We start from the raw sequence: 27,948 nt of genomic DNA, 5'->3' as shown, positions 1-27,948 counted from the left end.
GAAACGCAGAAAGCAATACTATTGAGTGGATATCTGCAGATCATATGAATACATAATGACAAAGTGTTAATAAACATCGCAGAAAACATGACTATTTACAACAAGCAAAAACTGCCCTGAGCCTAAATGGATGGTAGTAAAGTGCCCAAGATGATGAAATTGATCACGAAAAATTGTCGTCTAGAGCATTCCTAATTACACTATATACAAGCAGTCCATAAAAATAGAAAAGAGCAAGTAATAACTGGTTAAACCATAAATGCAAAATAATGAGAGAAAGCAAGAAGAATTGAAAAAATATATATGGGAAAAAGAGAAAATAAACAAAGTAAGAATGTAAGAAAGCCACAGCTGACAAAAATAAAGATGACAGGGAAAGAAATCATTCAATTCATGTAAACCTGTGATCTGGTGTAACGTAATTGATAAGCCAAGCAATAAATTGAAATTCAGTAAAGTATACACCAGACAAAAGTGTGTATATATATATATATATATATATATATATATATATATATATATCGCTGCTTGTGCCCCGCCGCTGCGCCAGCTATCAATGATCAGCCAACTCCAACAAGGACACGGAAGACCCAGAGTGCAGGTGAGTTTTTTATTTTTTCGCACACCACGCCAGGATAACGTTTCGCCCTACACAGAGGGCTTGGTCACATGGCGCAACGAAAAAAGTTGCGTGAATTTAAAGTGCTGGTGCAGCTTCAGCGTCATCACTGATTGGTTGTTACTTAAATAGACAAATTGAAAACACACTTGTAAACACTGTTTCAATACATGTGCAAAAAACGGAGCAAGGTATGGCAATAAAGTGCAAGTGCTTTCACTATTCCTGTATAAATACACATTCTATATCCGGCACATTCAAAACAGAAGTTTGAAAAATGAAGCGGACAGCTATATTGCATTACTGTGCACGTGGTGATTGACCAAAGTATACTTATTCCACATAATTCATATATTTACAAGTTGTGCAAAAAGGCATTAACTTCTGTTTGTGCTGATTGGCTCCCAAGTAGTCACTGCATAAATCCAACCGCCAATTTATGTCCAGCATAAAGGTCCGCAAAACTTCTAATTAAAATATATACATTAATTCATATATATACATCTATATACAACGAATATTTTACATACATTTGTCAATGATTACCATTAAGATTTGAACTGGTAATTTAGTGCCGGATGGAAATGTAGGACCTAGAATTAAACACACCCTTTCAAAAATCGCACATACCCTGCTAAAGGTGTTAAATCAATCTTTGCCTAAGACGCTGAAGTACTAGCACCATGATAAACGAGTGAAGGTTAAAAAGCAATCATGTTCATATATTGCTAAATATAGAGGTCTATAATACAGTTAACTTAGCTACGGAAGAACTGATACAGTGAATAGCAATTTTCAGGCATACACTGCGGAACACAGACATGTTAAAAAAAAAAAAACAGTAAGCAGCACAAATCATAAGGGTATTGGTAAGGGTAGTGGGAATATGTGGAGCTATAGACATGTGTAACAATCCTCCGTGGAATTAAGCCCATTGGGGCTTTTGCTGTCCATGTCCAGGATGTACCTGGTCTCGAGAGCCCTCAAGATCCCTTCTCTATTCCCTCCCCTTCTAAGTGGGCCTATGGCGTCAATGGCATAGTATCTCAGGAGCCCACTGTTGTTGTTATGGAACTCCTTGAAATGCCTAGCCACAGGATATGTGGCGTCGCTGGTGGTGTTAGCCCGAATGTGCTGGAGCACCCTCTTGTGAACCTGCAGTTTGGTACTACCAATGTATTGCAGGCCACAGGGGCACTCCAGCACATACACCACATATTCCGATTTACAAGTCAGCTGCTTGGTGATTTTTTGTGGCACTGTAGAAAAAGCTGTAAGAAACTCAGTCTTATTGAGTCCCTGCGCGCAGGCCTTGCAGCTAGAGCATTTTCTAAAACCGCGGCTTGCCGCTAACCAGTTTTTAGGAGGGATCAGTTCAGGGCTGGATTTAACCAAAGCATTTTGCATTGCAAATGCTTTCCTGTAAGTGATTGCTGGCTTGTTAGACATATGATCTCCTATAACTGGATCCAGTTTAATCAAATTCCAGTTCTGATTAACAATTTTCCTGAGTGCCCCATGCTGACTATTATATGCCCAAATGAGTCTGACTGGCTGCTCACTGCTTGTAGCACTGGGTTTTTGATGTTTTCTATGGGTCAATGCTTCTGTGCGGGATAGGGCATTGGCTTTACTGATTGCTGAGTCAATGAGATGTTCCGTGTAGCCCCTAGCTAGAAACCTTTGCTTACTTGCTGCTTGTGCCTCCCTGCAGTGAGACTCTGTACTGCAAACACGCCTAATTCTAAGCATCTCCCCGTAGGGGATGCTTCGAATTAAATGCGGGGGATGGTGGCTTTCTGCATGCAATATAGTATTGCCCGCAGTGGGCTTTCTAAACAGCTTGGTCTCTAGCTTGCCCTGGCTGACCTCTAGCGTCACATCTAGGAAATGTGCTACATCCTGACTGATATGTGAAGTGAATGAAAGGTTATATGAATTTCGGTTCAAGGTATCAATGAAACTGGTGACTTGCTCCAATGTACCTCGCCATATCATGAGGATGTCATCGATGTATCTATACCATCGGATGATATGGCGAGTACAGGTGTCTTGATGAATGCCATTGAGGACCTGTCTCTCCCAATACCCCATGTGAAGACAGGCGTAACTGGGAGAAAAACAGGCCCCCATGGCGACACCTCTTGTTTGTTGGTAATAGCGGTTAAGGAACATGAAGTAGTTGTGATGCAAACAAAAATTCATCATAGCAAGCAACATTTTGTTATGTTCTAACAGCTCTATTGGTCGCTTGCCAAGAAAGAATTCTGTGGCCCTAAGTCCATCTTTATGCACTATGCTGGTATATAAAGAAGCCACGTCTAGGGTTACCAGCCAATAGTCATCCTGCCACTCAAAGTCCATCAACTTCCTCATTAGATCACTGGAGTCCTGGATATATGATGGTAATGCCAGTACATGCTCCTGGAGGAACAAGTCGATGTAGGAAGTAGTTTTCTCTAGTAACCCCCCGCACGCCGAAATGATGGGTCTACCTGGTGGCTTAACTGGGTTTTTGTGTACTTTTGGAATAAGGTACAATACGGGGGTTACAGGATGGTCATTTTTGAGACATTTCAGTTCGTCCATGCTGATAAGACCACTGGAACGCCATCCCATAAGAAGAGAGTGGAAGTCTATTTGCGCTTTTTTAAGGGGATTTGCATCACAATGTTTGTAGCAATCTGGATCATTAAGTTGTAGGTAGGCCTCCTCAAGATATAGTGTTCTCGGCCAAAGCACGACGTTGCCTCCCTTGTCAGATTGCCTGACTATCATGTTTCCATCCGCTTTGATTTTTGTAATCAGTTTCTGATAGTTGTTATTTCTGTGACACTTGCTTTGGTTGGTTTTCAAAGTTTTCACATATAGTGCTTTGATCTGTTTCACCACTGCATCCTGGAAAATGTCTATATTGTCATACGGAGTGACTGGAGTGAAAGTGGAGCGTGGCTTGAGGTTGCTTAAGCCACCAGTGTATGTCTTATCTTGTCCCTGAGCGCTCTGAGAGTTTGATGTTTCTGCTCGAAGAGCTGCCAGATCCTGCATGAGCGGGACATCATTAACCACTAAACCACTTGATGTGTCAACTGCCACCACTTGTTTACCAGTATTGCGCGTTTTATTGTTGGCAAAATGCTTTTTAAGCTTCAATTTACGCGTGAATTTAAAAAGATCAAGTCTTATGTCCACGTAATTGAAGTTGCTGGGGGGGCTGTATGACAATCCTTTAGAAAGAATATTAATTTCCAGGTCCGAAAAGGATGTATCAGTCAGGTTGATAACAGATGAACACTTGTCAGTTGCCAGTGTCTGATTCCCTGCGCACGCTGTGTTATTCACTGCTTTTTGTTGGCATTCCAGCGTCTGTAGTTTCTTTTCTTTGGCTTTTCGTCTGGCGCTGCTTTTCCTGCGCTCCCGCCGCTTTGCGTTTGGGGTTTTGCGGCTGCTGGGAATCTGGGGCGCAACGTTTCTCGCCTGTCCTGCTGGACACATTCCATTTCCTCCTCCACCGTTAGTCGTGTAAACCCCAGACGCTCCGAAGGTCTTCCGGCTTCTGCTTCTGATCCGCTGTCCATGTTGGAACTCAAATCGGTGAGACTCGACCCTTCGAGAGAATTAGAGCGAGCTTGTGATGTGCCTTGAGCTGCGGTTGTGCCTGCCCGCGAATTCTTTAGTTTAGATGCTTTGATCGCATCATATTTACGGGCACACGTAAATATTCTGCCTTCGTTGTAATCATTCTTGTCACGCTGAAACTTGAATGCCTTTCGTTTCCTGATTACATCCTCTTCTTTCTGCACTCGTTGTTCCATAGTTTCCCTATATTTCTTACATTCTTGCGTGACATTGGTATCTTCCTCGCACATACTTGCTAATACTGCTTCAAGTGCATCGATTTCCGATTGGATCTTAATTCTGTCACTTTCTGCATAACGCACAAGCATTGTAACCAAACGGCGGGAAGAATCAAGGCTCCATTCGGCCCAGTCTTTCAGCAACGCTGGGTCCATATATTCATAGCTCGGGGCTAGCATGACTCTTAGCCCTCGTGGAATTCGGTTGACCTCTAAGTACCGACTAAGGGAGCGTTGCTCCCACCACTTAGACTGCTCTCGTTTGCACAGTTTTTCAAGAGATTTAAATTTATCACGGAGGTTGTCCCCACAGGCCGCGCCAGCCTCTTCCGTAGCGATAACTGTAGACCCCCCAGCCGGGGAATCATCGAACGCTTCTAGAGCGGCAACCTCTCTCCCTTTGCGTGCGCCCGCTGCCATGTATATATATATATATACATGAGAGCCAACAGGCGGCCAACCGCGAAGTGAAAATCTAGATCACATCAAGAGAATTCATGAAAAACAAAATCATGGTGAGATATCAACAGTTCATAAGAAATTGCTCAAATCTTCAGTGAGGTTCAGTCCATTAGGGGCCTTAGTGTCTAAGGCAAGAATCAAATGTGATTCTCTTTGCCGAAGAAGCTTCATTCGATCACCCCCCCGGCCGGGTTGGGGTACCGAGCACAGAACTGTATATTCGAGATCCTTGAGTTTTTTGTTGTGTACTGCACGGAAGTGTCTAGCGACAGAATAACTATTGTCGCTGTTGACAATAGCACGAATGTGCTGCAAAATTCGTTGGTGCACCAGAAGTTTAGTACTTCCGATGTACTCCAGGTTACAGGTACACTTCAGTTTGTACACAACATACTCAGATCTACATGTAAGGTGTTCTCGAATAGGAATGGGTGTGGAACTAAATGCAGTGACATAGTGTGTGCTATTCTTGGCAAAGGTACAAGCTCGACAAGATGTACATCTGAAAAAAGCCAGTTTTGGTTGTCAGGCTTTTTTTGAGCGGACCTTCTGGCGTGGGCCTGTCAAGGGCATCACGCATAGTAGGCGCCCTTCTGAATGTGATGTTAGGGATGCTAGGAAGTAGTGGCCCAAGAATAACATCAGTTAGGATGATAGGCCATTCAGAAGAAATGATGCGCCTAATTTTGCGCTCTTGAGTGCTGTAGTTGGTAATCAGACGTACATTGCAGTCTGCGGTAGAAATGTTTTGATCCTTAGGTGTGAGTAGTGTTTTACGCTCAAATGTACAAGCTTTATGAAGGGCTTTCTCCAGAATAGACTCAGAATAGCCTCTATTTATGAATCGCTGTTTAGATTCACTTAGACACTTATCGAGAGAGTCCTTGTCACTGCATATTTTGCAAATGCGTATGAACTCCCCATAGGGGATGCTGCGGATTGTGTGGGCCGGATGGGAACTACGAGCATGTAAAATTGAATTGCCCGCGGTGGCCTTTCTATGCAGACGGGTTTCAATTTTATTGTCCTTGATGAAAATGTTAACATCCAAAAATTCTGCTGCATCAGTGGTGACAGTGGAGGTAAATTTAAGGTTGAAAACATTAGCATTCAGTTCAGTAACAAATGCTTCCGCCTCTGCTGATGATCCTTTCCAGATTATACAGACATCATCTATAAAGCGCCAATAATGCGCAATATAGGATAGCCAGCGACGGTGTGTGGTCCTGAGCTCGTGTTCCTCCCACCAGCCCACATGTAAACATGAGTAACTGGGGGAGAAACACGAGCCCATCGCCACTCCACGTAGCTGTTGATATATCTGGCCCTGAAATCTGAAAAAAATGGTGTTAAGGCAGATATTTAACATTTCCATCAACATGGCATTATGATCCCGGAAACTGATGTCTCTTTTGTCCAAATAGTATTTGCACGCCTGCATGCCGTGCTGATGATGTATCGACGTATAGAGTGACTCTATGTCCATAACCAAGAATAGTAAATTGTCACTCCATTCCACTTCCATGATTTTATTTAGAAAGTCAGTGGTGTCCTTCAAAAAGGATGGGAGATTGTGCATATGGGGCTGCAAGAAGAAGTCCACATATTTGGAAAGGTTCTCGTTCATGCTTCCAATTGCAGCTATGAAGGGACGACCTGGAGTAGGCGTCACCTGTTTGTGTACCTTCCGGAGAAAGTACAGAACAGGTGTGATGGGATGATCATTGACCAAAAAGTTACATTCATCTTTAGTGAGCAAACCCATTCGCTTCCATGAATGAATTAACTTGCTTGTAGTTTCATGGCTTTTGTTCATAGAGAATTGAGTGGACAAGAGATAACAAGAGATAACATGAAGTGTCACTGAGATGTCTTTCTGCTTCAATGATGTAATCCTTGGTCCACCAAAGCACCGTGTTTCCGCCTTTGTCCGCATTTTTAATTATGACATCCTTGTTTTTTTGGAGCTTACTCACAAGTTGATGGTACTGGTTGTCATTGTAGTTAGTCTGTTTCCTCTGATTCAGAACTTCTCTATTCAGGGCTTTCAATTCTATAATCACCCTATCGCTGAACACATCCACCGCATCACGGGGCATGATCGGTAGAAAAGTAGATTTGGGGCGAAAAGGGGTGACAGCTGAACGCCTAACATCAATGCTTTGACTCACTGTAGGAGTAAATTGTGAGCTAAATCTAACAAGTTCTGTAACCCCGCAACATCCTGAACTTGTAGAGTGAGTATCGTAGTATCAACATCAGCCATAGTCACTACTTGATTCCTTTTGGATTCGAGTTTGAAGTACTTAATGAGTTTGATCTTACGGATAAATTTATAGATGTCAATGCGTGTTTGATTATACGAAAACCTGTTAGGAGGACAATATGAAAGCCCAAGAGAGAGTAGTTTTTGTTCAGCTTGGGTCAGAGGAAAATCAGTGAGATTGATGACAGTGTTTTCCAACATGCTGGTTATCTTCTCCAATTCTTTTTTGTTCTTCCGCGCGAGTTACTTGCGCTTGAAGATGCCCCTCCTTGCGTGCCTGCGCTGGCTGATTGATTGCCTGGTTTGGTTTGAGGTTGCCAGGAGCGCAGGGAATAACGCCGGTCCTCGCTGACAAAATTCAGCTCGTCAACCAGTGTGAAATTTTCACGACTGGCCGGTCCTTCTGTAGATCTCCCTGGTATGTTGTTGTCTTCGCTACCAGAAGTGAGCGAGTTTAGGGAGAGATTATCACTATTGTCAGTTAGCACAGTACTCGCAGAAGTTGAATGTTGGATGTTTTGAGAAATACCAACATTTGCCACAGCTTTGCGTTTCAAGTTATCATATTTCCTGGAGAAGGTAAAAATCCTGCCAGTGCCATAGTCGTTTTTATCACGGGCAAATTTGGTAATTTTGCGCTCAATGATAGTATCTTCCAACTTTTTTATGCGTAAATCAATTTCTGCTTTGGCTTTGGTAATCAGATCAGTTTCCCCTGAAGCCTCCAACAGGCCGTTTACTCGATCAATTTCAAGTACCAAGTTATTACGATCTGATTCGGCATACTTGATAAGAATATGGAGCATGTTCATGGAACTCTTAAGATTATTTTCGGCCCATTCTTGGAGCATCTGGGGATCTGGATTCTCATAGGTGGGGACAATAAGGACCCTTAAGCTGCGTGGTATCCTGTCAGCATCCCTATATTTCTCAAGGGATTTTTTCTCCCACCATTTAGAAATTTCACCACAAAAGAGTTTCTCAAGTGTTTTAAGGAGGGTTTTCACATCGTTATTAGCAACATCTGGCGCCTCATTAGTAGGTTTGGAAGTATTAACAGGGAGACTGTCAAATCGAGCCTCAGCTGTGGCTGCTCTGTTCCTGAGCGCGTCACTTGAAATCATAATCCTGTGTATTTTTTTTTAATTTTTTTTAAATTTTTGAAAACCTTTATTGCGCATGTTGCAGAAAAACAAATACGGGCCTACAACCATCCGGCCGGCCACAATACTTTTGAGCACAAGTGCCAGCAATACGGTTCCCCAACGGTATCAGGTGATACAACAACAATTAATAACAGTTACGCTGGAAAAGACATGTCGCCAGGGAGAAGGATCAGTAAAGGTTAAATTTTAAAGTTTTTTTCCGATTAAATAAAAGTCTATGAAGGATAGGTGTAAAGGAGATCCGAGTCCATACATTAGTTCCACATGAGTAGGCAGCAGGAGAAATAACAGCAATTACGTGAAGCACTCCATCAGAGTGGCAATACGGTAAAAAACAAAGCGGACAACAGGAACCACGCTCGTGCCACTCCCAGCGCCACCCACTCCCAACCATCCTCTATCACAGACCCAGAAAGGAAAACAGTATGAGAAAGCGCAGAAAAGTAAGAGAAAAGGCCCATAGAAACTAAATAAGGAAAATAAATCTACCCCCCCACCCTGCACCAACGCGGAGGCTACGGCCTACCCCCCCCCGACAATGTGCCTGTCGCCCCATAAAGAACCCGAAATGTAGTTCAAGTAAAGGAAAAGAAGAAAGGAAAAAGGAAGAAAAATAATAAAAATATTACCATGAAATATAGAGAGTGAGAATAGACCATTCTAATCTGCGACTCTCAAAAACTACAAATGAAGCGGGAGGAGGAGCCAATCAAAACATTCCCAGTACCCCAGTCAGATACACAATCCCCACATAATTTGCGATCACTGAGAACCAGACATTAATACAAAAGCAGTTAGGGAAAGACATTATAACTTGTGCGACTTAAACAAGTGTGTACCACTTCCAATCCCGGTCCAACCAGCCAAGCAACCGACAGCATAAGAAGAACCTAGCCCTGACCCGACCTCGGACAGACCCCAAAATGAAGCGCATGAAGAAGGCTCGCCCCCACCAAGACAAAGAACCAACATGGCCGCACATAGAAGGAGAGTAAACCATTCACACGAAATGGCCATTAAACGTCACCAGTAAATCCTTTCTTCTTCACAATTAAGTTCCATGGGCCATCGGGGGAATATGGGGTCTCCGGAGCGCAGAATGGAGGCAACAATGGGGAATTCACCGAGGGGGCCAGCTGCTGCAAGTCCCAAGCAAAGCAACAACAGTAGATCAGTCAGGGCGAGTCAATGGACAGTCCGTAAGAATCAGCCTAAGTCAAGAACCACCTTGCCTCCACCCATCCGCCCGGCTATTAAACCATAGAAAGTCTCCTAGCCCTGGCCCGTTCTGGGACACGGCCCCTCACCCCACCTGCATGGTAGTCCAGTGCGGTCCAGGAAGACGATAGGAAATAGCCGCCCTAAGGAGGGGGGCGGTGCGTAGACAAAGGAGGAATGGCGTCCGCTCCCAGGATACAGTTTTCCCTCGGTATCAATCCCCTCTGGCGTGCCCAGGCCACCAAAGTCACAAAGCAAAGCAATCCAAGTTCGTGACAAGAATGCAGTTGAAAGACCAGGAGGGCAATCCACCGGTAGCCGACTCTCCCACGCCGCAGACAGTAGTACACAGTTGAGCTCGGAGCTAGGGGGAAACTCTGTAGCGACGACCGAGCTGTAAAATGGCAACAATCCGCTACCCTCCACAGATGTAGCAACTGTAACATCCACTGTATCCCTTCGAGGAAACGTCGTGGCAGTAGGCTGTAACAGCTCTCGTCTGGAGCTCTGCGGAAGATATGTCCCCTGCTCCTGGCCGAAGGCTCGGGCGCAAGCATCGAGCCGTTCCCCCAACTCGGTATATGTGGTCTTTATCTCTGATGCCAACTCACCCAGGGCTGCCAGCACATCTCCAAGGGTGAAGGCAGGCCAAAGTGTCCCCGTTCCCGCACGCCCATGGGGGGAGCCTGCCCCGGCCCCCTCAGGAGCAATGCGCTCGCTGTGTCGTGGGGAGACTAAGTAGAGTTCCGCACCATGGCGAGCCGCCGGCATCGCCATCTTGTCTTCTCCCCAACGAGATGTTGTGGGCTGGGGAACGGGGGAAGTCACGGGGCGCGATGTTGTTGCCGGATCAGTCCCCGAGCGTGCGACAGTCCGCCCGATCTGGGGTAGTGCCTGTGGGTCCGTAGCCAAGCAGTGCCCGGTGGGGGTTGCAGTCAGCGGCCAGTGGGACGAGGAGAGCGGAGCAAAAACATGGCGGCCGGGGACAAAGGACTCGCCGGGTAAACACTTCTTCTCCCCGTCACCACACTGTCCGGAGCGTGTACAGCGTTCACCAGCGGCAGGCAGCGCCAAGGGCGCGCTCCTGCGAGGAAGCGCCGTCTAATCGCACCACCCCCGCAGCGGATCGGCTGTGCAGTGTACGTGGGGTCTGGGCGCGTTGTAGTGCGAGCTGGTTCCCGGGCCGGAGCAAATCGTTCCGTAGCTGACGATTCCGGGCGAATGGAGAGGTCGGCGGATCACCGGTGACAACAGCTCCGTTTCCCGCACCTTCTAGGACGAAAGCAGGTTAGCGGAGCTAGCAGGATTATGGTGCGGGATTCCGGGGCCGGCGGAGCCGAAGGCTGCGCGTCCGATCTGGGCGCCATCTTGGCTCCTCCCCCCCCATAATCCTGTGTATTAATACACATACGTCTAACTTGGATAGAGTGCAAAACCAAGACCCTGTACAAGTTCTGGAGGCTAAATGCGGGCAATAAGTGAAAGGCAATCCCGCAACCCACTACTGCGTAATCAGAAGGCAGGTCACAGCAAACAGAGGAAAGAGGGAAACGCCTTACCGGAATCGGTGTCGGGTTGCCCGCCAGTCAGCCGACCGGTGAGTAGCTCCTTCACCACGCCGTAAGGGCAATGACTCCTTCACTCGAAATGCGTGGCATATGATGTTTGGTCTGACGCGTAGATGGGGGGCACAGCAAAAAGCAGAATCGAAGACGATCCGAAAGTTCAGTGACGCTGAAAAGCACCAGGAGCCACGCTGACGCTGTGCCTCAAAGCAGCGGGAGGGACCAGAAGCCGGGAGCAGCCAATCCCGGTTGAATTGTATAATGAAGCAGTCCTAGTCCCGTTCAATGATGGCGGAACCGAAAGGTCAAGACCTCATAAGCCTCACGCCCAGCAAACAGCAATAGCCTCGAAATAATCAGCAATCCAGGAATGGATAACAGGGAAGACGATTTATTCAGTAAAGGTGACGCGTTTCGCTCTACACGAGAGCTTGTTCACACAACACGTCAGGAACAAACAAAGCATATAAATAGTAGTAATGAACAAAGGACAATCGAAAGTGACCAATAGTGCACGCCTTCTCTGAGTAATGAACATAGTGCAAGGACTAATAAAGTGACCAGTGTTTGAATATATATATCTGTCATCCTATATGCTTTTTAGACTTTAATTTGTTCTCTGCTCTTCAAGCCTCTAGTCCACCTTTTGCAAGATATGCAGCCTTAGCCTCTTGCTTCTTTTCACTGTGGTTCCATGTGTTTCTGGCTTGTGGCTCTTTATATTCTAATGTGTTCACTACCTAGCCTATGCTTTTTAGGTCTTTCCTAGCCAGTGCATGTGCGGTCTCTTTCGGGACATGCTGTATCTACAATATGTGCTCGAAGCACCGCCCATCTTTTTAATTGGCTTGCAGCACCACCCATCTTATTAATTGGCTCCTTTTATTGTCCTTCATAAAGTCCAGCTTTTGTCCCTCCTTTTGGTCTTATGTAACCTCCCATGAGGACTGCCCTTGTTACATGTATCATTTCACTTGTCCCATTATAGCAACTGCTAAATGAACTTTTATTTTATTTTTCTAAGAGCAGTTCACACAAGGGAGCACTCTTATGATTTCACTCCTCTGAGCTTTTGTGTGAACAGGGCCGTAATTCTTATCTTGTCGCAATTGCTGTTCATGCGAAGACCGAAATCAAATGTTAGACGCGGTTTCCCCGAGGGCGCGTTTATTTTTCTTTATTTACATCTGCCTGGTCCTCTTCCTTCTGCCCACGCACCGTAGTGATCTGCTGCTTGTTAGCACTGACTTGCTTGTCAGCGAGTAGCAGCTTTTTACTCTACATGGGGACCTTCACCACATGCTGCGTTTTATTTATTAAGCTTTAAACGGTTCTATGTCATCAGTGGGTGGCAGGAGGTATGCACCTGTTACAACGCATTTTTTACAACGCAGTACTGTTACAACGCATCTTTTACAACGCAGGTACTATTACAACGCATACATTTACAACTTATACTGTTACAACGCAGGTACTGTTACAACGTGTATATATATATATATATATATATATATATATTAGTTCCACAGAAAAACTCCTTCTGGACCCCAGGTGATATATATCTATATATTATTATATTTTTTATTATTATTGTAAAATATAATTTTATTTTTGAAAATTATTTTCGTTTTTAGTAATTATTATAGAGCATTTGGGTATATGGGTAATAATAATTAAATGGTATTCGTAATAAAATGGTAGTTTTTCTTGCCGTTTATTAATACACTTACCCACCCAAAACCCCTATTTTCCCTGCATCCCGTGCCAGATTTTATTTTACAAAGGAAAAAAAAAATATATATATATATGCGTTGTAATGGTACACGTTGTTATATATTGCGTTGTAATGGTATTTTTTCTAATTAAATACTATTTAGCGTTGTAATAGTACTCGTTGTTAAAACATGCGTTGTAATAGTATTCGCGTTGTAAAAAATGTGTTTTAACGGTATGTGTTGTAATAGTATGCGTTGTAACATCATATATCCGTGGCAGGATCTTTCTTTACTGTAAGTGCACTTCGGACAATCCTACTCTTCCTGTTCTGTCTCTTGCTGTTCTTGGCCTCTTCCCCCATGCACTCCCTGTCCCCATGCACTCCCTGTCTGCTTCTCAAGCCACCACCAGTGTCTCTATTGCCTGTTGCCCATCCCCCCTTGCGATTACCTAGCCCTCCCCACCCATGCTATTGCAGTCCTTGAGTTCATATTGACTAAAAAAAAATCCTAACATTGTTTTCTTGCAATTTGCTGCTGGGTTCTTTATTTTTTAGAGTGCGTTTTCACACAAGTTTACCTTTCTTCTTGTAAAGAATTAAAAAAAAATGTTTGTCATCATGAGGCTGCCCTAGAAAGGCTTACGACCTTTCCCTCTAATCAATGCCACTATTCTCAGTGCCCTCTCTGCAGACAGCCAGCCAGAAGATGTAAGGTCAGGGTAGCTCAGCTATCGGCATCTGCAAAGAACTAAGGACCTGTGTGTGTAATAAAGACATGCATGTGGCCTGCAACCGTTCTCCCTTTGCATCCCTTTGTGTTTAACACCCTTGTCTGTTAAACTTACAACCTATCTTTATGTTTCATGCAACCTGTTCCAGACATAGGACAACAGAGAACCACTTCCTGGCCACAGTAATCTGTTATCTGCACTCATAATTAATTGCATTGTGTCTGCTGGTGGCTTTTTGCTTGTTATTGATAACTGTAGATACATTCCTCCTACACTTACCCACATTAGTGCGCTGAGGAGGGCATATTATGGAAATATGTTTGAATACGGATAAAGATAGAGCTGCCAAATGCTATTTGCTCAGTTCTGCCTCTTGTAGCTGACCTCATGACATCAAAACTGAACCCCAGATGTATGACAGCAGGCGACTGGTGATGTTTCAAGAGCATTATATGTACTTAGTTAACTAAGCGATTCTTTCCTTCTGTGTTTGAGGCTCTTGGAGCTAGGTCAAACCCATAAACTGACTGTAGTTTTTGATTTTGTACATGCGTATCTGATGAACTGCAGGCCCAGTCTAAACTGCAACGCTTAAAAAGGCTAAAAAAAAAGGTGTCAGCAAATATCATGCACATCTCACAGGCAGTTTGTGAGAATTATAGCTCAAGTTCAGTGTTTGCATTTTGTAGGCTTATTGCACTTATTGGAATATCGTATTTAGAACTATTATGGAACTTGGTCTCAAGTGATGATAACATAGGATGTATTTTGACATGTTCAACGGCATGCCATTGTCGAGTTGTGCATCAAAGTGAAGCTTAAATAGATACTGTGCTTGCCTGTTCGTGTATTAGAAAAGCTTGCAGTTCTACTGCCAGTGTCAATGCGCTTTTTCTAGGATATTTTTTTCTGTGATAGGGATTCTTGCCTTCTGTCTACCAACTGTCTTACTCTTGTTCTGTTGTGCGAGGGAATTTTTTGTTGCATCTGCCTGTACTTCACATGTTGTTTGTGTGAGGGAAACCTGCACCGCTGCTTGTTCTGTATGTGAGGACAGCTTGCCCTGTTGCTATGTATTGCACCCATTGTGTGTGAGGGAAATATGCATTAGGACTGCTTGTTCTATGCTAGATCTGTACTATATCAAAGACAATGTTGGCTTTTCAGATCTTGATTTAGATGGAAATATTGACCTTTTTTTTGTGATTCTGGGAGGATAAAGTCTGTGTCAATACCATATAGCTTTCCATTCTCATTCTTGCTTCCCACCTTCCCTCCTGCCTTAACCGCTTAAATAAAATGGATTTGTTTCTATTTAGATATTATTTAATTCCTTCATATTTAAAAGTATATTTCGCTGTACGTGGTGTTTTATATCCCATCACCCGATTATTCCCTCCCACTATCCCATGCTTTTTCAATGATGCCCACCCACCACCTGTCAAAAACTGCTTGTTCCCATCTTGCCCTTGTTTTATTTATTTTTTTAACTGTATTTCATAGAATTTTTTGTTAACAACGAACATACAGTGCATGTTTGCAATTCTGCAATGGATTAATTATCTGACACATAGCAAAGACCTATACAATCCAGTGAGATATAAAATAAAGGTGAAAATATTTGTCGGTCCAAAGGTATTCCAAAACATCAAGAAAGAAAACCAATACATGGAGCCATATATCACACAATAACCTAGTAATGCTCACTTGGTTTTCAAGAAATGACAAAGAAAATATTTCAGGGACCCTTCAGTTCCCCGTTTCTGACTCGGCCTCTGTGGGTTGGTCCCTATTGTCTTGAAACATAATGTTGCTTTGTTCATAAATTGGCCCAGACCATTGTGTTTTTATGGTTATTTTCTTCTCGTAAACATCCAGAAATGTGAATATATAATCCGACACCAAACACTGTGAGACTTAGGTCCTCAGGACTGCCTCTTCTCAGGTCCGGCTGCTGGGCTTCTTCCTCTGGGGTTCCTCTCTTCCTCTGGAATGACCCTCAAGGGGAACATAAGCGTGGAGAGACTTTAGTATATAGGCTGTTATGCTTTTCCGGCTAACCTCCACCACAATCACCAGTGTTCTTGTTTCTCGGCGGAACCTCTGGTTACAAAAACCATGTGACTGGCTTATTGGCGGGTAAGCTGATCTAAGGTCACTTGTGTCTCCTCCGCACTGGGTTCATGCGGGTTAGGAATGTTAAGGAAAGTGAAAACTATGGACAAAGCCGATTTTCAACTCTCTCCCCTTGATTACCTTTCACAGTGCCCCCCTATTTTCCTGTGCAAGTGCTGGTCACAACTAGGGTCAAAATGTCAGGCCAAACCCACCGTTATAGCCACTGTCCTGGCCACACCCCTACTAGATATCCCCTTGCTTGAAACCACTAAGCCACCTGCCTCAAAGCCCCCTCCGGCACTCGCCTGAGGCCCTGACTCTGGCCTCGCATCACGCCTGCCTCATCTGCATTGTCTGTCCCTGGGGTGCTCGGACTGTCATTCGTCTGCCATGTTCCAGGTGGTTCCTTAGTGCCTCCTACATGCCTCTACTCTCTGCGTCCTCCCGTTGTATGAGTGTTTATCTCTGCTACCCCTCGCAAAGGAACCGGTCTCTCCTCACCAAAGCGCTGTCCTTCTTCCCAGTAGTTATCCTTGGATCTTTGTCCATCAACGTCTTCTTCCTCTTCTGGGCTGAACGTCACCTCCCTGCGTACGTTGGGCTTATCAGATGGCTTGGCAGGCCATGTGGGAGTGGCCATGGTAGCCACTAGAACATGTACCTGCAACGGACCACATGTACCTGCAACGGACCACTCCCCCTGGGGCATACATCGGGGTCCTCTACAGAAAGCTCACCAGGCGTCTGATCACATATACCCAACAGCTGGACCCATTGCATTATAGCCTCAGACTCCCCCTCATCAGTGCGTGATAGGTGCATGTGGTTCTTCTGCAGCCCCCAACTCAATCAGGTCTCTTAGCCAATGTGTCCTCTCCAAGGCCTTTGCCCCCATCCATCCAATTTCAACCTGCCGTTTTGCCAACAGTAAGGCGAGCTGAACTAACCTATAGGGGAACTTGTGAACCCTAGGATGCACAGCTACTCCCAGAAGACAGGCAAGCGGGGTCAATGGAACACTAAGCCCTGCAGGATATCACAAGTGTCCAGTAGCACTGATCGGGACCACATTACCAGGCTGTAGAAAGGTTGCTCCAACAACCCCACAACACACACAGGCAGCGTTCCTTGCAGGGTCTGTTTTATTGAGGTTATAGTGGTGACGTATGCAGTGTAAAAAATGGAAATGCAAGTGTTTAACCCAGTTGTTACAGGATACAGTATGAACAAGGCTCAACGCCATCTCCTAGACCATACCTGAGATGGGCGCTCCCATGTCTCTTTCCCAGGCTCTCCGTGCAGGGTACTGTCGCGGTTGCATATTGCTCCTAAAGGCTTTGTAGAAATGGGTAATGAGATGACGCCCCTCTCCCTATCCAATGAGCCCATCAAGGACTCCTGATGGCTATAGGGCTGTTGGGAAATCTACTTTGAGGTCTTTTACAACGCTCTCCAGCTTGGCATAATGAAGAAGCTGAGCTTGTCTCACCCTAAAAGAGTCCTGTGCATCCAGAAACTGCGAGATGCAAGAGATGTATTGTGGACCAAGCGGGATTCATACATTTGGCCTGGTTGTGCCCGGATATCGCTAAATACTGGGCACTTATTTTTCAAAATTTTAGCACGATCATAGGGGAACACTTGGCACCTGACCGCATGCTAGCTCTCCTTGGTTACTCTAAACAAGTGAGGAAAAATATCAGAAGATTAGTAGATATAGGCCTATTGATTGCTAAGTGGGGTGGCTATGTGCTAGGTCCGGGGTCTACCCCTTAATGTCACATGATGTTCTGCAACACACAGACTGAGTTGTATAGTGAGCTGCTCCCTCCACGGAGTAGGCCCAAGAATTTCTGTGGCCTATACCAGAGTTACTTAGCTGGTAAAACCTAGCTCTCATATACTCCTACTAAATGGTTTCTGATAGGATGAAAGGGGGATATATTCAGCCTGGAAAGTTCAGTGTTTATATTTGTCTCATTGGTTGTTTGGCCTGTTTGCTGTGGAGCGACATCAGAGATATTGGACCAATTCCTGTTCAATTGATTCACTTTAACACTGTCATTATATTGCATGTATCTGTAGTATATCAGCTGATATTTGACGCACCACTGGCTTGCCGTGTATGTACACTACTGCTTATTTTTCTTTTCTTTTTGTGTTGTTTTGTAAAGTGTAATTTTGTTTTTATTTGTGTATGTTTCTTGTTAGAAAACTAATAAAGACATAAAAAAAGTCCTGTGCACATTGAAACAATATAAAGATGTCCCCAGGGTAAAGGTCGCCAATATCCAGACATCGCACCGTCCTGCCACTGTTCCTTAGACATAGTAGAGTCAATTGGTCGGACCAGCTCCAACCCCACAGCTTCAGTTCACTACGGAGGGTGGAAGCCCTGTGAATCACTTTCTGAACCACTTTTTCCCATATCTTTGCGGTGAGGGTAACCAGGTATGGCACTGAAAGCTCCGTACTTCCCACACCCACCCGACCACAACTCTGCCGCACCAGCAGCTGGGGCAGCGTGTGTCCCCAAACTCAGTCCTCAGGAGCCTCTTCTCCAAATTATCCGACTCCGTAAACCAACGGGCCACGTGCTGTATGTGGGCAGCATAATAATAAAATTGTATATCCGGAACAGCCATGCTCCCTTCTCCATGTTTCTCTTCAGTGTGGCTAGCGCCACTCTGCTGCGTTTACCCGCCCACAGGAGTGTCACCAATAGGCTATCAAGCTGACGGAAAAACGATCCATCCGTGGGAATATAGAATTCTGCACAAGATACAGGCAACATTTTTGCTATTGCTGCCCTGCCCATTACAAACAGAGGGAGCTGGTTCCAAAAGACAATGGAATTCTCCAGACCGGTCAACTCTCTGTCCACAATCTGATGCTGGTGTTGGGCATCCGTGTGGTTAACCCAGATCCGGAAAAATACCAGAACCCTCCCAATTTCCAACTGAGTCCCACATCTCACAGCTGTTATGGTTGTTTCCCGATCAACCCTCCCAAGGGGAACACTATGGATTTACAGACATTTCATTTTAGGCCTGAGACATTACCAAAATTATCCAGTTGTTTCAACAATGAGGGTATAGACTCTCCTGCCAAATGTACGTACACCAGCACGTCATCCGCATACAACGAGACTACATGGTTGCTAGTCCGTACCTGGAGCCCCCAGGGAGCCATCTCCGCATACAGCAACAGCGCAAGCGGCTTGATCGCCAAAGCAAACCATGAGAGCGAGAGGGGACAGCCCTGCCAAGAGCCTCTCCCCACCGGCCATGGCTCCGCGAGTTCTCCCCTCCACCTTTATACATATTGAGGGTTCTGTGTACAACAGCCGAATCCAGGCATTGAAGTTGGGACCTAACTCCATGCCCAAGCACTGCCATGAGAGAGGCCCACCGCACCGTATCAAATGCCTTTTCAAAATCCAGTGAGATCAGGGCCATCTCCCCCTCCAGGGCACCATGGAGCCTGTGTCAACCCACAAAGGTTGCGCTGGGTACTGCGTGCCTGCATGACGCCGCGTTTATCCTCGTGGATCAGGTCCCGAATAAGCTCACCCAGTCATTGTTGCAAGTATCTTGCATAGAACTTTTAGTTCTGTGTTAAGCATAGTTAGGGGCCTGTATGCGGAGGCAGCCACAGAATCCTTACCATTCTTCAACATTAAACACACCACCCCCTCAATCATGTTTGGGGAAGTCGATCTTACCCTTGTTTAATAGATATGTGCATATAGGTCCGCAGGTAGTTTCTTCTATGCCCAGTTGCTTCGGGGATATGCGGGTCCCTGCTGTGCATGCATTTGGTATTTGGGATCGCATGTGTAATTGAAGTTTATCTGGGGTGCTTGTGTTTGTATGTGCATCCTTGTGATTTGAGAGTGAGTATATCTGCGGTGCTTGCCTTCTTTCTCTCCGTGTCTGATCATCTTGAAGGGGTCAGGTTTGGTGCTTGGAAGGAGGTGATTTCCTCTGTTCTTTGACCCCAGGTGCCTCTGAGGGAATAAAAGTAGTCCACAGCACCTGCAGCCAGCTCGGGGGAGGGGGACAGAGGCACTTACTTGCCGCTTTCTCAGGAGGTGCTACAGAGCGTTTCTCTCTAAGCACACAGACTTCCTGCATGAAGCTGGGCTCGCCCTGCTGCTGGTAGTTCTATTGGACTGTGCAGGTTAGCCCGTCTTGAACTGGTCTTGCGTGGTGCTACCTGATGTCCACGTCTGACATGTTATAGCAGCCTGTTTCAGCACTTAAAATGCTCATGGTCCTATTCGAGGTGCTAAAGGGGTAGAGAAGGGATGAAACAACACTGCTTGTTATGTTATTCAGTTTTTGCATAGCAGACTTTTGCCACTGCTGTGGCCTCACTCTTTTCCCTGACTTTGTCATTGTCATGTTCGCTTAAAATGCCAGTGGTACTAAGAGAGTAGAGGAGGGGTTAAAGTGCACTTATTGCTATGTTACTCAGGTTTTGCATAATGCACTTCTGTGACTGTTATGTCCTCGTAGTGCCAGTAACTACTCACTTGTTTTATATTGATTGTATCTCATATTGCTAGGATAGTGCTTAGATAACTCATGATCCTTTTAAAGGCGCTGGGGAGGGAGAGAAGTGACATTAAGTGTTATTTTATTTCTCTGGTCCATACTTCAGCCATTGCTACAGCTCCATACTGCCCTAAAAATCAGGCATCTGTTAATTCTTTCCTAATATCAGTCCGCTACTTGTATTATTGTTCATGTACTATTTCCCAACCTCCCGTTGTTTATATCTCTCCCCCATGAAAAAACAAAAAAACTAAAACAAACAACCATTAGAGCGAGCAGGAAAATGTTGCCAATATTCCAAAAAACTCCACTAAACATTTTTTATATTTATTTTTTAATAAGGTCATTCAGTTATGCGTATTATCTTAAATATAGATAAAATAACAAAAATGCTTACTTTTTTTATTATAACTTTGCAACATGCCTCGCACAAGCCACACTACTCTACAAGATAGCTTAAACACTTTAGCAAAGCCAGTAGCTCTGGCTAAACACTTAATAAGGTCCCAAAGGTGAGACCTATTGGCTATGCCAATGCTTGTTTAACACTATAATTTATTCCCTACTCCTCTAGCCACTGTTGAGTTATTGACAGAGCGTTTGCCCTCTAGTACATTCTGGCAATTGGTGCGCCCCAGATGCTTATTCAGGTTAAATGAATTTCCTACACCCCTGCCCATCCTTGCACCTTTGACGTCTTGTGAACTGGCTGACACACCCATGACCACTTGTACTGCTTTACACTATTTCCTTCATACCAGAGAGCTTGTCCATAGATCCCTGGCCCGTTTCTCGTTTGGATGTAGCCAGTTGCCTGTGCCTGTATTATGTATTCAAACACTAATATGATATGACCAGCTGTTGCTTGTCTGGGATAACAAAACAGTTGATATATAAATCTTCCAGAGACTGTGTGAGGGAATTATTTTGACTCGCCACAATTCTTTCCTTCCCCTTTGAAAAAGGCTGCATGTGCCACTAGCTTTATGTCTATCTGACACTGCAATACACCTTTCTAACTGAAGAACCGCTGTAACCAGCGTGTGTTAGATGGGGATAGAGTTATTTCTATGTGTGCCCACCTATTTATCCCAATGCACAGAGTTTTCAGTTCTTTCACTTATCATATTCCTGTAAGAAATCAGTGATTTCCGTTTAGAGTTGTAAACTGAGCAGACGGGTTGCAGGTTATGTTTGTAAGATTGCCTATAGTTTACAGTGACCAATCCTGAACATTTAATATGTACTTCGGGAATCTTTAGAATGTAAGGGCTGTATTACCCACATGGCTCAGCTCAAACTGTTTACATTAATCTTGATCGATTTATGAAGATGAACTCATGTAATCTCTTCTGGTGCTACAGATCCAGCACGGGTTTCTTTATGTTGCTGGGCAACAAGGTGCTTGCAGTGGATTTTTTTCTTTTATCCTACTTTGATAGTGATTCAGATTTAATGTCATCTGTCTGAGCTCTATTCCATCCCTACCACTGCTTTTGCTGCACCTTTGTCTCAGGACCCTGCTTATTGGTATATCTTTGGTCATCTCTCTTCATCTCTAGCCTCCTCTCACCTCTTCATAATGCACTTTCCAAGATCCACTTCCACTTCGCAGTGTTGGAAACAGAAACCTGGTTGTTCCGGGTATAACTGCTGCAGTCCTGACTAGATCTAAACTACCATGTTGTAACAGGTGAACAGGTGAATTTTGACAAGTCACCAGGTTAAATGCTACAAGTAGTAGAGCAGTTGTCATGTCCCTTGGTTAGGAGGAGTTTGGTGGTCTCAAACTGTTACATTTTTGTTATGGATGAATTCAGATGAATCTTCAAGCTCTTTTTTCTGATAAAGAAAATCGAAGCTAGTTGTCCAATAACATATAAGAGAAACGCTCAGACCTAAATAGGATTTTGCCTTTGTCTGCTATTGGCTTTTGGTCGGCTCTTTATGTTGCGTTATGAATGGTTGTTTGACTGATGGGACTGGGTTCAGATTGACTCTTTGTAGCTTTTCCTGTTAGTAGAACGTCCTTTTGATTCCCGATTGCTTGCTTCTAGTGAGTGGTGGTTGCTTGTATTTGGCTTTTAACAGTTCAAACTCTGAGCAGAGCTTTCACCCTACATGCCTTCTTATTGCCTATTAATTAGTTGCGTATATTCAGGTTGGATTATAACTTTTTTTTTACTTTGAAGTGAATAACTGCCTTCATTCAGATTACCTTTTAATAAATGTTCTCCTTCATTTTAGGAAGCAGCAGTAATGACAGCGATGAAGAGGCAAGTGCAGTGGTACGAAAAGAGAGGAAGCAGGGGGGAGCAAACCCCATGATACAAAGGGTAAGCTGAATTTAGTTGAGAAGTTGGCCTGGATCTATTGTATTAATTTTTTTTCTTTCATGAGGTTTGGTCAACTTATGATGATTTCCACCTCTGTTGTTGTCTCGCTTTTTCCAGTAGTCTGGTTGACTTTCATCTTCTGTGGGTGAGTAGGCTAGGGTGTTTGGCACCTACCTGTCCATCCTTTGGGGGTCAGAAAGCCCCCCAGACCTTAAAGAAAACAATGAGAAACTGACTAGGGTGTTGTACCACCTGCCTTTCCTGGCACTGCATTGCAGCTTCCACCTCTGCGCACCAAGCAGAAATCTGGGAGCGGTAGCATGGGGACAGAGGTGTAACCTCTACTCTGCTGACCCATACGTAAACATTTCACCCATTTAAACCAGGGACAGGAATAATCTTCCATCTTCCTTCTCCCCTGCTGCACTGGACGCTAAGTTCCTCGGATTGGAGTGGGTCAGTTGACCCATGCTGTCGCTTTCTTAGGAGCCTTTTGGGCGACTGTGCCTTTCAAACTGGGAGTGCCTGCTCCGGGGATCACAGAGTGGCTGAGGCATCTACCGAGGCACGGCTGCTCCCAGAGACCTCGAGAGACCAGCAGCATAGGTTTATCCCACCTTGTTGTGGGCCCGAGGAGACAGCCAATATTAGAGGAGGTTGGGCCAATCAGGCTTGCCTGCTGGGGCTCCGCCGCGAGCTACCTGCCCTGCTGTCCAAGTGAAATTCCTTGACTCACGTGGCCGTTCTTGGTTGTGCATCTGGACGTAAGCGGTGCTAGAGTTCAGGGGCGAACCGCACCAGAGACAGGCGGCCCCTGAGGCTTGGCTGCATCCCAAGAACCTGAGCACCGGAGTTGCTAGGAGACCGCTGCCTGTTCTGCCGGGTGCCAAGAGGAACTGTCAGTGCGGGCGACCCAGTCAATTAGGCCTGTCTGCTGTGGCCTTGCGACTGGGTGGAGGAGTCGACACGAGGCCTCCGGGCCCGGGCCCAGGAGAACCTAAGTTGTGGTTGTGGGTGCTCCCTGTTGGTCTCAGCCCTGCATAATTTTTTTTTTTTAATTTATTAAATTTGTACTTTATTACACCTTCGAGTTACACACACAGCCGACATCGCCTACAACCCGGAGGCCGGCGGCATCAAAAGATCACTCCCAAATCCCTGGGTAAAGATAAAACACACAGCCATAACACCAACAGCCCGGAGGCCTGGCGGCAGAACTGCAGGTGTAGAAGAAGTGTGCAGTAGCTTCAGTCCATGGAAGCAGCCGATGATTGATCGCAACATATCAAAAGAAAGCCCACCCAGCAGCGCTAGCAATGTCAGTTCTAAGTGCAGTTTAGCGTGTCAGGGTGGTACGATCAGTGTGGACACACAGTAAGAACTGCATGAAGACCCAGGGATGGAGTATCTCCAGAAGGGAACCAAGAAAAGGTGTAAAAAGGGACCAAAACCCCCAGAAAAACACAAGCCTACCCACCCCAAAAACTAGCCAGACTACCTAAACCCGTGTCCACCCGCCGCTCCCACCATTCACCACTACCAGAAATCCCTCAATAGGGCCATGGGTGTCAACCACATGTTCACGAGGGCGAAACAAAGCTCAGGAGGGGGGTAGCGCCTATCTACAACTAGGACAGCCGCCCCAAGCAACCCTCCCACACAACACACCGTGAAGACCAGGCACGATCCACTTCTCACTCACAGCACTGAGGCCTTCAACTACCACACTCCTCATCCACCGCTGCCGCAACCCCATCCTCCTGCAGCACATCCAGCTCCTCCCCCTCAGGATCCGACTCACCATCCCCCTGCGCACTCTGAAACTCCCTAAATAACCCCCAGAAGTTTTTGGGGCGACTCTTCGGAGGTAGTAGTTCACTATACACCTCTGATTGCGTGCAACAGTAAAGTAAATCTGCCCCCCAACGCTTCTTAGTGGGAACTGGCCCCCGCATCCAACACAGAGCAACCAGACGCTTTGCCGTCAATAACGCCATGTCCGCAAGCCGCCGCACTGCCACCGGGAGCGGTTTGGAAAAACCGAGCAATGCGAGCGCCGGGCTGGGCAAAATCTCCTCACCAAGAATAGTGCTGAGGTCCGCAAAGACCTCTACCCAGTACTTATGAATAGCAGGACAAGTCCAGGCCATGTGGAGAAAGTCTGCCGTGTGAAAGTGGCAGCGCTCACACTCCGCCGATTCCCTCAGCCCATACCTATGCAGCCTTTCGGGTGTGTAGTAGACACGCTGTAGAAATTTAAAGTGTATCAGACGGTGTCGACTGTTGAGCGAGATTTTTCTAGTGTTGGTAGCGCAATAACGCCACATGTCGTCTGAGATAGGAGATTGGAGGTCAGCTTGCCAGGCCAACCGGGCCTTGGAGGGGGGGCACTGCCGGTGTCTATCACCCAGTGTCCTGAGAGCTGTGATCAGTTTGCGAGAAGAGGGGGTCTTGATTATATACGTGAGCTCCGGCACTTCCTGCGGTTCAGCCAGTTCCGGGCCCAGCAATGCAAGAGCCGCTCTACGAACCCTATGATATTGAAAGCTATGTAACAGTGTTGCCCCAGGACAGGATTGAAGGACCTGCTGCAACGTCTTCAGGGTGCCATTTAAGAAGAGATCTCCCACGGTAACAATACCCAAGTCACGTAGCGCCTTCAGGACGCCTTTCTCCGTCAGCGGGGCCAACCAGGCTGCCCACTCCACGCGGAGCAAAGGTGAGTACAGCAGCACACTCTCTCGGGAGCCAACCAGTGCATGCCAAGCATGGTTCGTGGCTGCTATGGAATCCAGATTGCCGACCCTCCGATCAGGTGGATAGCATACTGTTGCCGGGAGCGGGATGGGGTCTGCAAAGAGCCGTTCCAGTTTCGCATGAGGGATACCAGGATCCCCATGAATCCAGGAATGAAGATGTGCTTACTGAGCGATCCTATAGTACCGCTCCAGGTCTGGAGCCCCAAGGCCCCCCTGCTCATACGGAAGGGTGAGCGTTTGCCACTGCACCCGCGGCTGCTTCCCCCCCCCCCCACGCAAGGCGGATGAGCGTCTGAGTAAGTTGACGGAAAAAGGCTTTGGAAAGGACCACCGGTATATTCGTAAAGAGAAAAAGAAATCTGGGGAGCACTACCATCTTCATGAGCGCTATCCTGCCCATGAGAGAAAGCGGGAGTCTGGACCACACTTCGACATCATCCACCAGTTTGGAGTAGGCGACCCCATAGTTCTCACGAATCAGGACCTCCGGGTCAGTATGTATGCGTATCCCCAGGTAGCGGATGGAGTCTGTGGCCCACTGCAATGGGTACTCCGAGTCAAAAGGGAGTGTCACCGGCGTCAAGGGCAACGCCACCGATTTGTTCCGGTTGACCCGAAGGCCCGATAGGGCCCCGAATCTCACCACTTCCCGCAGCACCGCAGAGAGGTTTATCTCCGGGTCCCGGACATATAGCAGAGTGTCATCCGCGTATGTTGAGATACCAATCTGGTACGTCGGAAAGTTTATCCCTTCGAACCGATGATACTCTCGTATAGCGCAAGCGAGGGGCTCCGCCACCATGGCGTACACCAGTGGAGAAAGGGGACAGCCCTGACGCGTGCCCCTTCCAATCTCGATAGGAGCAGTGACTAAGTTCCCTATCTTAAGCCTCGCAGTGGGCTTGTAATATAGGGCTCCCAACATTTGTAGAAACGGCTCACCGAGTCCAAACTTACGAAGGACCCTCAGCATGAACGACCACTCAACAGAGTCAAAGGCCTTCTCCATGTCTAAGAAGATGGCTACAGCTTTATTTTCTTGCTTGACATGTTGTATCGTGCCCAGAACCGTGCGGATGTTATAAGTGAGATTGCGTGAGGGGACAAACCCAGCCTGCTCTGGGGCAACAAGGTCCGGGACCAGCAACGCCAAACGGATCGCAAGTACCTTGGCATACAGTTTCGCGTCCACATTGATCAGCGACAGCGGACGGTAAGAGCCACATTGATTAGGGGGTTTACCTGGCTTCGGGATGGTGATAAGCAGCACCTCTCTCATGGATTTCGACATGCTGCCCTGCTGACAAATGTCATCAAACAAGAGCATCAGATACGGGACAAGTTTGTCCTGAAAGGCCTTGTAAAACGCCACCGTGAGACCATCCGCTCCAGGAGCACTACCAGACTGCATGCCCTCCAGTGCCTCCGTTATCTCCTCCTTTTGGATTGGGGCCATAAGGAACTCTCTCTGCCAGTCGGCCAAGAAGGGCATTTGGATGTAACTTAAATATTCGTCGATTTCCTCCTCAAGGTGGGCATCCCTCGAAGAGTAGAGTGCCGTATAGTAGGAGTGAAATTCCGCTAGGATATCATGCTCCTCCGCCACCACTTCCCCAGCAGCAGTCACTAATTCCTCAATAACCAATGGGGGCCTGTTGTTGCGCATCAGTTTAGCCAGGAGAGCACCAGGCCGCTCCCGTTCCCCATACACACGCGCTGTGGCATATTTGCCCATATGTTTAATTTCCCTATCCGCCTCCTCCTGAAATTCCTCTAGCAAAGACCTAAGTGTGTCTGCGTCAGTGGCATCACCCGAGTCCACCGCCTGCCGATCCAGGTCAGTGAGTTGTGTTTCAAGTAGTTGCAGCCGGCGCCTAATAGCCTTGAGCACCCCAGAGTGTTTCGCCATAGTCATCCCTCTGATGTACACTTTAAACGCATCCCAAAGCACCTGAACGCTGTCCACCGAACCCACATTGGTTGCGAAATAGGTCTCTATGTCCTCGGCCAGTTCCCCTCTGAAAACCTCATCTAGGAGGGAATACGGGGGGAACCTCCAGGTGAACGGGGGAATCCTCCTAGGAGGAGCAACCAGCAGTAAGAGTAATGGCGAGTGGTCCGACAGTGTGCGCGGCAACACCGTACACCCCTTCACCGCATCAAGCAGGGAGCGGGAAACAAACCAGTAATCTATACGTGTATGGATGTTGTGGTAGGCCGAGTAATGGGTGAACCCACCCCGCCCCGAGTGTCTATGACGCCACACATCAAGCAAGTCACGCTTCACACATTCCGACAATAGCAGCAACGCCGAAGCAGCCGGGGATCTAGGGGGGCCCGCAGATCTGTCCAGTTCAGGGTTCAACACCAAGTTAAAGTCCCCCCCCCCACAGCATTCTAGAGCCCACAAACTGCCTGCAGCTGTCAGCCAGCGAAGAATAGAAATCTGGGGAATCGTAGTTGGGGCCATACACATTCACTAGCAAGAGATCATGACCCTTCCCAACACAACGTGCAACCACATACCGCCCTTCTGGGTCTACCGCCACCCGTTTCAGCGACAATTGGGATTTGG

The 27,948-nt window shown here is 46.4% G+C and overlaps 1 protein-coding gene across 3 annotated transcripts in view; it reads left to right on the top strand.

Annotated features, from left to right (window-relative positions):
* Positions 1-27,948, top strand: part of LOC147716939 (E3 ubiquitin-protein ligase RNF113A-like) — a 419,377-nt gene that overhangs the window by 140,513 nt on the left and 250,916 nt on the right. For 2 of the 3 annotated variants that reach the window (XM_086920462.1, XM_086920461.1), the window contains exon 2: positions 22,526-22,614. The exons of the other annotated variant lie outside the window; for it this stretch is intronic. In XM_086920462.1, the coding sequence (XP_086776588.1) occupies positions 22,603-22,614 (12 nt within the window). In that variant the 5' untranslated portion in view covers positions 22,526-22,602. The remainder of the gene's footprint in view (positions 1-22,525; positions 22,615-27,948) is intronic. 3 annotated transcript variants of the gene reach the window in all.

The sequence above is a fragment of the Lissotriton vulgaris genome, chromosome 5, assembly GCF_964263255.1.
Source record: "Lissotriton vulgaris chromosome 5, aLisVul1.2, whole genome shotgun sequence".
NCBI classification, from domain to species: domain Eukaryota; kingdom Metazoa; phylum Chordata; class Amphibia; order Caudata; family Salamandridae; genus Lissotriton; species Lissotriton vulgaris.
Note: the sequence above shows the minus strand (reverse complement) of the source record. Positions and strands in the feature narration are given on the sequence as shown.